Source organism: Amblyomma mixtum, chromosome 3 (genome assembly GCF_055824585.1).
Source record: "Amblyomma mixtum isolate Tamu chromosome 3, ASM5582458v1, whole genome shotgun sequence".
Lineage (NCBI taxonomy): Eukaryota > Metazoa > Arthropoda > Arachnida > Ixodida > Ixodidae > Amblyomma > Amblyomma mixtum.
Window position 1 is genome coordinate 394,246,725 of NC_143014.1, and position 14,444 is coordinate 394,261,168.

The 14,444-nt window shown below is 48.7% G+C and overlaps 1 protein-coding gene across 1 annotated transcript; it reads right to left on the reverse strand.

Annotated features, from left to right (window-relative positions):
• Window positions 1-1,736: 1,736 nt before the first annotated feature.
• LOC149357227 (uncharacterized) lies at window positions 1,737-5,651 on the reverse strand. Its single transcript, XM_089584481.1, has 4 exons — window positions 5,300-5,651; window positions 4,100-4,276; window positions 3,737-3,947; window positions 1,737-2,786 (listed from the first exon to the last, which is right to left on the reverse strand). The coding sequence occupies exons 1-4, from the start codon at window positions 5,488-5,490 to the stop codon at window positions 1,737-1,739; spliced, it is 1,629 nt and encodes a 542-aa protein (XP_089440607.1). The 5' UTR covers window positions 5,491-5,651.
• Window positions 5,652-14,444: the final 8,793 nt, after the last annotated feature.

The following is a 14,444-nucleotide window of genomic DNA, read 5'->3' on the forward strand; positions in this document are numbered from 1 at the left end:
GCAGTCTTTGTTTATTATTAGACTTGCTAGAGCAGTGCAACAAAAAGCTTTCAGAACTGCTTGTCCTTCTGCACAGTTGTACAGCATGACAATGAAGAACAAACATTAAAACAGTATCTGACGCGCTGTAATACACAACATGAACACCCATAAAACAAAGCTAAAGAACCACTCTGGATACAAATGCACAATAAACTTGAATGCTGAATGCGGTGCTTGTCTTCAAGATAGCCCCTCTCTACAGCATGAGACATCAAGGCATGAAATGTTGCATGATAGCATTTAGCACACACACTCTGTCCTGTTACTACAACAGCACAGATCTCAATTGATAGAAAGCATTCCTAACAAATAACTGCCTAATACACAGAGCATAATACACTTGTGAGAGCATAGTTGAAGGCCAGTTGGTGTGACAACTTTTAAGGATCAAAACACTGAACTAATACTAATACACTTAACACAATTACAACAGGAATGTGGTTTTATTTCAAACCAAATGATCTTGGAACAAACAAAGCTTCAGCATATAGTCTTGTGGCCGCGAAAATCTGGTGCAGGTACAGCGGTTAACGGCACGATGAGCCAAAATTAAACATACGCACTATGCGGTATATTAGCTGCGGGCTTGTTAGAGCTCTGATTAGCTGAGCAACACCATGCCACTTGAATGCCCTACAGCCAAGCCCACATGACTGTAGATGGCCCTCTCTCCACTTGTGCAGAGTATTTGTGAATAGGAGGCACTATTGCTACCATTAAAGCCGCACGTCATCCAACCTTCATATGCACTACAAAACCAGGCATTGAATAGCTGCACGCATACAATGCCACAGCAAAAAAAATGAACACAACCTTGGCATAGCCACCCAAACACAATATCGCAATGTACAGCCTCTGTCAAAAGTTTAGTACCCAGGATGTATGCTTCCGAGTCCCACTGCGTGGTTCGTCATGCATCCCCAGCATTCTAAATTTCCTGAAAATATCTCTGGTACTGCCCCTCCAATGTGTCGGACTTCCACTACTGCCACAAGAACCTCACTACATGGCCTAGAAGCTAACCCCCTAAGCTCTAAATTTTGAACAAAGGCTGTACAATCATGGACAAAAATCACAAACACAACGACATGCCACTTGAATGCCCTACAGCCAAGCCCACATGACTGTAGATGGCCCTCTCTCCACTTGTGCAGAGTATTTGTGAATAGGAGGCACTATTGCTACCATTAAAGCCGCACGTCATCCAACCTTCATATGCACTACAAAACCAGGCATTGAATAGCTGCACGCATACAATGACAAAGAAAAAAAAATGAACACAACCTTGGCATAGCCACCCAAACACAACATCCCAATGTACAGCAATGTATCGCAATGATTAACACAGTTTTGAGTGCTGAAGGAACTCAGTAACTAAAGATGCATGTCGTTGTTTGGTTTTGGTTTTATGGGGTTTAACGTCCCAAAGCGACTAAGGCTGACCCGAAAGACGCGGGTTCGATCCCGGCCGGGGCGGTCGAATTTCTTTGGAGGAGAAATTCTAGAGGCCCGTGTACTGTGCGATGTCAGTGCACGTTAAAGAACCCCAGGTGATCAAATTTCCGGAGCCCTCCACTACGGAGTCTCTCATATACCTTAGTCGCTTTGGGACGTTAAACCCCATAAAACCAAAACCAAACAACGACATGCATCTTTAGTTACTGAGTTCCTTCAGCACTCAAAAACTCTCTTAATCATTCCTTCCGGCTTATTATTGGCAGCTGAAAATTTGCTAGTATGCAGCACATGTGAAAAACTTCAGTCATGCAAGGAATTAATTCCGTTGGCACTCGGGTGTTCAGTATGTTATAAGTCTTAATTCTTTGAATCATCCTTTCAACGTGAATTCTAATCTGTGCAATATTGTATGTATCTCTGACCTCCTCAGGTGTAAACTGGCCACCATGCAAAAATGGAGGCATAACAAGCACACAATTCTGGCCCTCCAAAGCTGTGCGAATACCTGGGAATCCTTTGTCGGCTAATACAATGTCTCCAGGTTCAACAATGCTTAGGAAGCCAGAATCCACAGTAATGTGTGCGTCAGAGACCCTGCCCCCATAAGCACTTGAACGGAAACAAATCATTCCACCAGGTGTTATTGCGACGAGAAACTTCAGAGTGTAGCCTCCCTTGTAGTTTGAATATAGGGTACGCTCTTGCTGCACAGTTGGTGGCTGTTCGGTGCGCACTTCGGTACAGTCAATAATCATGGTACAGCCAGGGTAGTGTTTTTTAAAAGTCTCTGGCATTGTAGCCTGGATTACTGCGGCGGGGGGACGAAAAATCCATTTTTTAGTCGCAAATGAGAGACTCTTCAGAACACTTTTAAAGTGCCGTGACACTGAGGTTTCATTGACTGAAAACAGAACAGCAAGAGACGAGTAACTGATTCCCAGCTTAAGTTTGAGCAAGAAGATAAGCAGCCTGTTTTGCATTGAAATGTCACATTTTCTCTCTGAATGCACCGGCAGCATACTCAATAGCAATGAAAACACAACATGGCTGACATTGCATAGGTCCTCCAGAGCACTGCTGGACTTTGCTAGACTATCATATCCAGCAAAGTAGCTTGTTTTGTGGCTGGGGCCACTGTGCTTGTTCGCAACATCTGGTTTCTGTTGTGTGCCACAGTCCTGCATCTCTCGGTGCGAGACTTGGGTGGATGCCTCCGACCCGTGGATGCAGCTGATAAAGACAGAAAAACTGCCAGCAAAATTGCCTCCATCTTCAGTCTGAATTTCCTGCAAGATGTTGAAAAAGGGATAGAAAACACAATGCATTCTTATTGTCGGAATATGTAACCTAATATATAATATATATAATATATAGGCTAGAAGAGATGGCATAGAGGGAGGGTGCCAGGCTAACTACCTACGGCTCTTCAATATGTACTCAAAGCATAGCACATAGGTGTTTTAGCATTTAGCATTTTTCCTATCTAGAAAGAAAACATTCAAATGCATAATACACACCGGTGAGACATTAGGCATTATATAACTGAGACAACAAATCATAATCGCACAACAGCGTATTAAATGAGCAACACCATACTTTTGCTGCATGTTTTCTGTTTTCAAATGATGTGTTAGGCATTAGTATACATGAATAACTGCGTGTTATTTCCCCTGGACCGGTAAATAATTTATAACTGAATATCTGTTTCGGTTTAATCAACCCAACGATGGCTGTGACATTTTACAAGAATAAGTCACGTGAGGCATGAAGAAAAACTGCAATATAACGCCCAATACTTAATCTTAATACAATGCTTAAGGCACCCGGCTTCAAGAGCTTTCCAGCTCTTGAAGCCGGGTGCCTTATGCATTGTATCAAGAGCGTTTGTAAAACAAAAGATGTATCATAAGTTGCAATTTTTTCATACCTCACGTGAGCTAAACACCTCAAACATCACAGCCATTGTTCAGTTGATAAACCGAAATGGTGGCAAGAAGAAATTCAATTATAAATTATTTAGCAGTCGTAGGTGGATACCATGTAGTGACCCAGTATTCCAACACCTTATGCATCAATACAGAGAAGAAAACATCCAAATAAAATGAGGTGTTTTAAACACGCAGGTGTGCCTTTTAGGTACGCTTGATGCAAGTTTGCAAGCATTATTTGCCACAAGAGAAGCAGTGATTTCATATATTTTAGTAAATATAATTTTGATCGTTTGCTGGGAACTTGCCACAGATTTAGGAGCAGTGTGAAGTTCAGCAGCAGCACATAATAAGTCGAGGCCTTCATGTTCAACTGGAGCACTCGATGTGTCCATTGCTGTAGGCACAATCAGAGCAGGGCAGCTGGAATCGACCTCATCTGTCCCCTGAGGCGATGCAGAAGAGAGGGTGCTGCTCGCTGCTGTGACAGATGAACGCATAGATGCCCTCTGTCTCCACCTGCACCAATATAATGAGATGGTGTTAGCTTTATAAAACTGCGCGACTTTGCACAGCACATACCTGCATGCAATTCTAGATATAAATTCCTTTCAGCCTTGAAATAAAAACAAGCCTAAAGTGATAAGCTCATTACACAGTAATGGAGATACCTTTTGAATCTTGCCAGCTGAGCAGCAGGCTGCACTGGTTGCTTCTTGTAGACTGGTGGAAATATTGTTGGCAGGTAACCTGGATGAGTCTCGATGGTACTTTTCTCCTCATTTACAAAGTGTTTGCTACAAATCCTTGAATCCTTATTTGGGCACCAATTTGAGGAGTCTTCACCACTGGAATAAAGCATAGGCAATAAGGAGCAGGATCTTCATGCTGGAAAATGTGATGGGCTAGAACAAGCAATCTCGCCATACGCTGAATGTTAGCTACTTGAAAAGTATGCCAGAGAGTAGGTAAATATTTTAACATAGATATACGAACTCAGTGCAGCAGCTGACCATGCTTAATATGACACTGAAGTGGCTTTATCCAGCCCTCTATTTTGTTGCAGTACTTTAAACAAGACTGGTAATCTCAAAACTAGTTGCTATCCAGTGCGATGCTATCCAGTGGGCTGCTGTTCACTTTGTACCAGTTAAACAGATGCAAAGTTTAAGGAAAAAGCTTCGTCTGACCAAGAGCGCAGGTTGAACAGCACGTAACGAGTCAAACTATGAGCAGCCTCCTTGCATTTTATGAAACGGCTTCGATAGACCCAACAGAAGTTTTCGAAACGACGTCATAATTATACTATTGCATCTAAAAATCAAAAGTCATGGCTTGAACAGTCGGCGCAGGTGTTTTTGGGCGAGTAACTTGGCACCCAGTGTCGTGCATATCCCCCACGCGCATAATCTTACGGATCACCACACACAGCGGTGCGACTCGCTCCACACCCCACGACCGGTATTCACCGATTATTATCGTGCTCCGAAGTTCTCACTTCTACGTCTTGGTCGTATGTTGGGTTTAACGTCCCGAAGAGACGCCGTAGTAGAGGTCCGGATAGCGCAGCCCACGGTCATTTTTCTCGGAACGAAATGCGGCCGAAATGCCATACCACGAATTCGCAGGTTTGTCCTTAAAAGCATCGTGGTGCTCTGTCCTTAAAAACAACGAACAGTGCCCCTCGTGCACAGCACGTACACCGCTAATAGGCAAATTTTAAAGCGCGGAGCACGCACTAAAAGCAGGCGCTCTAACCAGCGTGCGGCGGCCCGCGTATGACAGCTCGTTTTCTTCCCCGTTCGCCGCAATCGTGTTTTATTCTTGCGTCTGCACACCATCGGACTCACAAACTAACAAAATTCACTTACTTGACGCGACGCACAGCTGCTATCCACTTCTCTCGTCGTTCTTTTTCCCAGGGTTTTCCCGGAAAGCGATACATTTTGACGGTTGGGGCCCCTTCGCGATTGTGACAATCTTTCACACAGCAGTACCTGCGCTTATTCTTCTTCTTTGCATCCATGGTAGTTGAACCATCGCACGAGCTCACTGTCGCCATCGAAGCTGTGCAAATCACGCACACTGAGATGAAAATACACACGCCGAAGGAAACGCACACGCAACGACATACACGCCGGGCGCTTCTGGGCCGCCTCACTGATTGCACTCGGGATCCGCTAGGTGGCGCCACATGTAGCAGTAAACTTCAATGCAGGGTGCCTATGGGAACTACTCCCTCGTTCAGCTACCTGTCCTACCTAAATTCGTCTATGGCTTCTCTCCTTTCGCCATTGCTCGTCTCTATGGGCACAAACGTTCCTGGTTTCACAGCAGGAGGCCCACTTTCAAATTTATAATTTGCTAGATCCGTGACAGCCTAGTTGCTTTGTATGCACTGGCACGCAGCCGCGCCACCGCCGGCCGCCATGATTGAGGTGCATGTAGCAGACGAACTCCTGCTCCGCAAGCACGTTTCCTTCGGGTGTCACATTCAGACTGCCGTTTGAAATGCGCGTGCATTGGAGATTCGGCCGCTAAGTCGCCGAGCGCAACAGCCGCACGATGCTACGTCGTAAACGAATGCCAGTTTGCTTGTTAGCGCTGCTCGAGCCGGCCGAGAAAACAGGCACAGCGACGAAAGTTGGTCACATGTTTAGTTCCCCTCGATTCTGAGATATAAGCTCGGATAGCAGTCAATGACAGCAGCGCTTCCGTGAAACCGGAGAGCTGCACGTAGTTCAGCCACATTCGCGGGGAAGTGATCGATGACTCGGCGGCACTCGATATGTCTGGCGCGTCTGCGGTGCTCCTTGCATAACTGTCGACTGTGTATCTGCGCAGAGCCGTCGATTTCCGAGCTGTACCACATATCTGACCGTGATATTGTAACAGTTGCTACACAGAAAAGTAACTGCAGCGGCTGAACGAGGGCACCAGGGAAAACGGACCTCCACTTCAGCGTCGTCTACTTCTTGCGGCTGCGATCTTTTTCCTCTTCTCCGTCCAATCCTCGTGTCACTGCCCCCTCTTCAGGAGCATCGCCCCGATGCGGTGGTACCGTCAGACCGAAGAAAAAGTGTTCAAGAGTTGCACCACGAGTCTGACATCACGGAATATTACTGCATGCAGCCGGAAAGTCACTCGGGGGGTCGCTCGTAGTACGGCTTCATTCTTTAGGCTTCATTCGCACCACATGCACAACGTCGCTGCGCTTGCCGTTGTGCGATGAACGAGCTGGCGAGGCTGGTGCAACTTCGTACGTTACGTCGCTGAGGCGGCGGACAACAAGGTAAGGGCCGAAGTAGCGGCGCAGTAACTTTTCGGACAGCCCGCGGCGACGAACGGGCGTCCAAACCCACACATAGTCGCCTGGGTTGTAGGTGACGTAGCGGCGTCCAAGGTTGTAGCGGTCAGCATCGATCTGCTGCTGACGATGAATGCGGTGTCTGGCCAGTTGCCGCGCTTCTTCCGCACGCTGAACATAGGTGGCGACGTCGACATCAAGTTCACTCTCACTGTCAGGGGGGTCCACGGGTAGCATAGCATCCAGGGGGGTGGTAACCTGTCGACCGAAGACTAATTCGAACGGAGTGAACTGCGTCGTCTCTTGCTGCGCGGTATTATACGCGAATGTTGCGTATGGAAGAATTTCGTCCCATGTCTTGTGCTCGATATCAATATACATGGAAAGCATGTCGGTCAAGGTCCTGTTGAAGCGTTCCACCAAGCCGTTTGTCTGCGGGTGGTAGGCCGTTGTACGTCTATGGCTGGTGTGCGTGAGCTTGAGTACAGCCTGAGTGAAGCGGGCCGTAAATGCAGCTCCACGGTCAGTAATGATAGCTGCAGGAGCGCCATGACGCAGGACGATGTTGTGGACGAAGAAGTCGGCGACTTCAGCAGCAGTACCGTTTGCAAGTGACGCGGTCTCAGCGTATCGGGTCAAATAATCTGTCGCGACCGCAATCCACCGTTTTCCTCTGGACGACTTCGGAAAAGGGCCGAGGAGGTCTATGCCAATTTGCTGAAAAGGGGTCTTTGGTGGTGCTATGGGCTGCAGAAAGCCTGCTGGCTTTAGAGGAGGAGATTTGCGCCGTTGGCAATCCCGGCATGTTGTTACGTATCTACGCACGGATTGTAGTAAATTGGGCCAGTAATACTTAAGCCGAATCTTTGCCAGTGTGCGACTGACCCCCAAGTGGCCGGCGGATGGTTCATCATGACAAGCGCTTAAGATTTCGGAGCGTAACTGGGATGGCACAACAAGCAGAAACGTCTCCTTGTTGCTGTCAAAGTTGCGCTTGTAGAGGACTCCACGCCGCAGAATGAAGGACTGTAGTCCACGGCGAAACACACGAGGTACATGAGCATTCAAACCCTCCAGATACTTAACGAGTGGCGCCAACTCAGAATCTGCTCGTTGAAGCTGCGCCATACGGGAGATGCTAATGGCACAAAGAGTAGGGCAATCTTCGGTGATGTCTTGCGTAGCCGGTTCCACGGGCGCACGTGATAAACAGTCCGCGTCTTGGTGCTGCCGACCCGATTTATAGACGACCGTAACGTCGTACTCCTGTAAACGGAGGCTCCATCTAGCCAACCGGCCGGAAGGGTCTTGAATGCTGGCTAGCCAGCATAGCGAGTGATGATCGCTGACAACACGAAACGGTCGGCCGTAGATGTAAGGTCGAAACTTACTCAGAGCCCAGATGACGGCAAGGCACTCCTTTTCTGTCGTCGAATAGTTCCGTTCCGATCGAGAAAGTGTGCGGCTCGCATAAGCGATTACTCGCTCTGCGCCGTCCTGCCACTGTACGAGGATCGCTCCGAGGCCGACATTGCTGGCGTCAGTGTGGACATCAGTCTCTGCATTCTCGTCGAAATGAGCTAGTATTGGTGGACTTTGAAGGCGGCAGCGGAGTTCCTCGAAGGCTGCGTCTTGGGCACTTCCCCATACGAAGGGTGTGTCATCTCGAGTCAAGGCAGTCAATGGCTCAGCTAGGCGAGAAAAATCTTTAACAAAGCGGCGGTAATACGAGCAGAGGCCCAAAAAACGTCGGAGGGCCTTCTTGTCGGTTGGGCGTGGGAAACGGGAGACGGCGGTAGTCTTGTCGGGGTCTGGAAGAACACCTTGTGCGCTGACAACATGTCCTAAGAAACGGAGCTCCTCGAAGGCGAAATGGCATTTCTCTGGCTTGATAGTTAGTTGTGCAGACTGGAGGGCTTGAAGGACAATGCGCAATCGCTGCAAGTGTTGTTCGAAGCTAGACGAAAAGATGACCACGTCGTCCAGGTACACAAGGCACGACTGCCACTTCAAACCAGCTAAAACAGTGTCCATCATGCGTTGAAATGTGGCCGGAGCGGAGCAAAGTCCAAATGGGAGCACCTTAAATTCGTACAGACCGTCGGGTGTCACGAAAGCCGTTTTCTCGCGGTCTCGCTCGTCCACCTCGATCTGCCAATATCCGCTTTTCAGATCTAAGGAAGAGAAGAACCTGGCGTCCCGGAGTCGGTCGAGGGCATCATCGATCCTCGGGAGTGGGTATACGTCCTTTTTGGTAACATTATTCAGTTTCCTGTAATCAACACAGAATCGCAACGTGTTGTCTTTCTTTTTCACCAGGACCACCGGCGACGCCCACGGACTTGTTGACGGCTGTATAACATCGTCTGCAAGCATTTCATCGACTTGCGTTTTAATAGCTTCGCGCTCTTTAGGCGAAACGCGGTATGGACGCTGACAAACTGGTGGCGTTGTCGAATCGGTGACAATGCGATGCTTGGCTACCGGCGTACGTCCGACCTTGGAGCGCGCCGCGAAGCAATCTTTAAAATCAAGTAGCAGCGACGACAGAAGGTTCTTCTGATGAGGTGACAACTCCGGGTTGATTTTAACCTTCTGAAGGGCGTTACTTGGTGCGGCATCGTCGTGAAGATTCACCTGTACGGGGCACAGATTCGGCAACCTATCCACGTCGTCGAGAAAGGCGACGGCCGTTCCCTTGGCGAGGTGCTGAATTTCATTCGTGAAATTCGTCAGAAAAACTGTCGCACAGCCGTCATTCAGTTCGACAAGACCGCGCGCGATAGACACCCTTCTCGAGCAACAGCGAAGGGTGACTGTCCGCAATACCTTCGTAGTCGTGAAACGAGTCGTTCCTCACTAACACTGGACCGTGGTGGCAGCATTACGTCGTCTTCGACTATACGCAGAGCGTTGACTCCTGGGCCTTCTGTGTCACTCTGCGCCACGGCTTGCTTCGTCGAAAATCTGACTCGCGCCTCGCGGAGATCGATCACAGCACCGTTTGCCTGTAGAAAGTCGAGGCCCAGAATCAAATCTCTCGAACACTCGCTCAAGACGACGAATTCACCCACGTAGACGAAACCGCGGATGCAGACTCGGGCTGTGCACCTTCCGGCCGGGCTAATGAGGTGACCTCCAGCTGTGCGAATGCTAGGGCCCAACCATGGTGTCAAAACTTTGCTCAATTCCTGGGCGAGGGTGTGGCTCATCACTGAATAGTCAGCACCAGTATCAAGTAAAGCGATGGTGTCAGTTCCGTCAATCGTCACACACAAATCAGAAGTAGCGCGTCGGATGCTGTCGCTACCCTGCCCCGGTGAGGAATCAGCGTATCGGTATATCGGCGGCGGAGGATCTTCAGTTTTCCCGACAGCAGCGGCCTTGCCTCCGGAGACCGCTGGAATTAGTTTTCCCGATGTGGACTGGGAGAACGCCGCTCAGGGTAGCCGGCGTCTCGGCGAGGGCTTGGGGAACGGTAACGCAGCGGAGATGACGACCTAGGATCGTAGCGACCGTATGTCCCAGGCCTCTGACGGGCCGACAGATGAGCTTCAATTTCGAATGGTCGTTCGCCATTCCGGGGGCAAGGGTCGTCGGGCGCAAAACCACGCAGACCCACTCGGCGGTACGGGCAGGCCCTGTAAAGATGTCCCGCCTCACCACAGTGGTAGCAAAGGGGCCGCCGGTCCGGTGCACGCCACACATCACACTTCCGTGGCCGCTGGTAAGCTGGTCGATCAGGCACACGGGAAAGACCAGACGGCTGCGCTGCGTGAGTCGCGGTATTCACGTCGTAGCCTGACGTTGGGGCCCGGCAGAGGACAGACGCATAGGTAGGTCTGACCTCAGTCTGTCTTGGGATCTCAGGCAGTTGTTGCTGCTGTGCTGCTAGGCGCACCTCGTCCCGGACGACTTCAGACAGCGATGTAACAGACGGCGCGCTGGGAGGCAGCTGGAGGGCTTGTAATTCCTCCCTGACGATCGACCTGATTAGGTCCCGTAAAACGGCCGCATCACTCCCTAGCGGCATCGAAGAAACAGCGGGCCCAAGCGTGCTTACATCCCGATTGTACTGCCGGGCTCGTTGCAGGAGCGTCGTCTCCATGGTAGTCGCTTCCGTGAGGAATTCGGCAACAGTACGCGGTGGACTGCGCACAAGACCGGCGAAAAGCTCCTGCTTGACCCCGCGCATTAGGTGGCGAAGCTTCGTCTCCTCCGCCATGGATGGGTCAGCACGCTTGAAGAGGCGTGTCATGTCCTCCACATACATGCGGACGCTTTCGTTAGTCCGCTGGTTACGGGAGCGAAGCGCAGCTTCAGCTTTCTCCCGGCGGTCTGCGTTGGGGAATGTAGCTAGGAGATTTTGGCGAAATGCCTCCCAGGTGGACAGGTTGCTCTCGTGGTTCTCGTACCATGTCCTAGCGGAGTCCTCGAGCGCAAAATACACGTTATGCAGCTTACGGTCGTCGCTCCAGCCGTTGTAGCGGGCGACCCGCTCGAAGGTGTCTAGCCAGTCTTCCGCATCTTCGTACACGTCACCGTGAAAAGATGGCGGTGTTCGCGGCGTGTGGTAGAGGATGGGCGCCGGGGACCTACTGTCTGTGGCCATTTCCGGTGGGACCACCGGTCGAGGCTGCGTCATCCTCGTCGGGTTGGCAAGAGGCCCGAACTCAGGCGACTCACCGCGGAGGCGGCGGCTTGGGCGCTGATGGACCGGTGTGAGTTCCGTCTTTATCTCGTAGGCGTACGCAGGTCGGGAAGCGTACCCCGCACTGCTCCACCAGATGTGTAACAGTTGCTACACAGAAAAGTAACTGCAGCGGCTGAACGAGGGCACCAGAGAAAACGGACCTCCACTTCAGCGTCGTCTACTTCTTGCGGCTGCGATCTTTTTCCTCTTCTCCGTCCAACCCTCGTGTCAATATAACGTTTCATACTTTAATCTTAGGTTGACCTGCAAAATTCTTGGACGAAGTGCATCCTGAAAAAACGCAGGATGATCGCGGATGATGTGAAATTTGCACTTGCGTCAGGGTGATACTGACCAAACCCGATCCTGACCAAAACAGCTCACAAATTTTTGCACCATGCGCTGTGTTGTCAGATGCTGACATGAAAAAGAGACACGATACTGACAAAGCACGGGCTATCAAGTGTAAGCTAGCAGGTGCTCTCGTGTCGAATTTTGTCAACATGGCATGCACAGTTCAAAAGTGAACAACTAGCCCAGTCTGCTCCCTTACAAGCAGCCGTTGTGACAATCTATACGACCACCTTTGTGCAGAAGAACTGGTTGGTTGGTTTATTGGGGTTTAACGTCCCAAAGCAACTGAGGCTATGAGGGACGCCGTAGTGAAGGGCTCCGGAAGTTTCGACCACCTGGGGTTCTTTAACGTGCACTGACATCGCACAGCACATGGGCCTCTAGAATTTCGCCTTCATCGAAATTCAGCCGCCGCGGCCGGGATCGAACCCGCGTCTTTCGGGCCAGCAGCCGAGTGCCGTAGCCACTGAGCCACCGCGGCGGGTGCAGAAGAACTGCTCCAGAGCGGTAAGAAGGCTTCCGATGTCCGGCCATCTGCGTGCGTTGTGTTCAGAGGACTCCTACACAAGACATAATACCAGCCCCTTTTGTCAGACATTTACTCGGTGTGCTCATGAACCGCGGAAGTCGTACTGAGTGACGCCGAGTCACCGATCACTTCCCCGCGAATGTGCCTGAACTACGTGCGGCTCTCCGGTTTCACGGAAGCGCTGCTGTCATTGACTGCTATCCGAGCTTCTATCCCAGAATCGAGAGGAACTAAACATGCGACCAATAAATTTTGTCGCTGCGACTGTTTACTCACAAGCTTCCAAAATACCAAAGGACATCAAGCACCTTGTCCACAACATTCACCTCCTTCAGGCGTCTCTGCAGCATCACCTGTAAAAATGTTTTAAGCTTAGAGGCTTTAAAAGAAAGCTTGCTTTTGCAGTTGCCTCATGCGCTCCATGCTAGTTAGCTACCTGGGTCCAAGCACCTTCCCCATGTAAAGCCGATGCTCAGTGCAGGTGGCACAGCACTCGTTTTAAAATTCACGGAAGGTGGAGAGCTCACCCTGTGGCGCCTTACAGCCTTTGCTGCTTCTGCATTTTATCGTCTCATTTGTTCAGCCTCTGCATCAGCAAGAGAACGCCGGACTCGAAGCAGGAATCGGGAAGGTCTGTGCATACGAATAAACTGCATTCCGGTTTTTCAAGTGCTGTTTTCTGAAATCAAGATATGCAATTTCCTTTCCTCAAATACAATTTTCATTTTCTTCACTACTGCACCTCTTTGTCTTTTTTTTTATTGTTTCACGGATTCTCTCTGTGTAGGGAGCAGAGGTAAAGGCAAAATGCCTGACAGAGCCTCTGCGCCCCCACAGTTCAAGGCAGCATGACGTGTCATTTACACACATATTTGCTAAACATATTTTTAGCACACAACAGAAAGCAAAAAAAATTCAATTATTCAGATCACATGTCTTCAAAGCGTTAGTTTTTCTTGAACATGGTATATTTTAAGGAGGCAGAAAAGACATATGCAATAGGTATTATGTAATAACAAAATTGGCTTACATCAGAAGCCAATCAAAGAAAAGAAAAACCACAATTCATTGGTCCGAAAAATAAATCGCATATGCAGTAGATCAGTACATAGAAGCATTTCAGAAAAAAAAACAAGGTTTAGACTGATGTGTAGGGTACATGCTGAAACAATGGCAAATATATTTTACAACCGAAGAGAGAAATAACATAACATAATATAACATAAATAATAGAAATAACATAACATAATGCAATGTAGCTAAAGTTACATGTGTTATCAGGGATGAGCGCAAGTTAACAAAAAGAGAATGCAATGTCACTGCCCACTAATAGCTTTTTACAGTTCTTTTTGAAGTTGTGGAAGGATTGTGGGTATTGTACATTAAAGTGATCACTGTTTAATATGTTAATTGTTTGATAATTCAATGTTTCCCTTTCGTAATTAGTTCTTGTGGCGGGCTTGAGATGGTGTGGTCTACATATTGGGTATGAAGCGCAACAGTCTACAGGTATTGTGTGCAGCCTATTTTTATAAATCCACTGAAGTAGTTTGAAATAATAAACTTGATCTGCTTTAAGCATGCTGTGTTTAATGAAGAGCGGTTTTGTTCGGAGTCCTCGTTTGTCACCAATATAGTTTTCACACATTCTCAATATTTTCTTTTGTATCATGATTAGTTTGTTGTAGTTTGAAGCTGTCGTAGAATGCCGTACTAGAATGCCGTAACTGAGTTTTGAATAAAAAAGTGAATTTATAATGCTTGCTTCAACCAGGTGGGTAGTATATTTTGTATTTTATACATGCAGCCAGTAACTCGAGATAGCTCACTTTTCAATTTGTTAACGTGAGTATTCCATGTAAGGTCCTCTGTAAACCATACGCCCAAGAACTTTTGCTCTGTGACTTCTTCCAGTAGCGTGTCCTCAAATTTCAGATGAACACGGTAGGGGTCTCTTTTATTTGCTGGCTTAAAAATTATGTATTTGGTTTTGCATGTGTTTAAACTCAGCCGGTTGCTTTTAAGCCATCTGGAAAGATGCAGGAGGTAACTGTTAGCTGATGATTCTATGCCCTCTTTTGTGGTGCCAGTGAAGAAGATATTTGTGTCATCAGCATAAATTACTATTTCAGG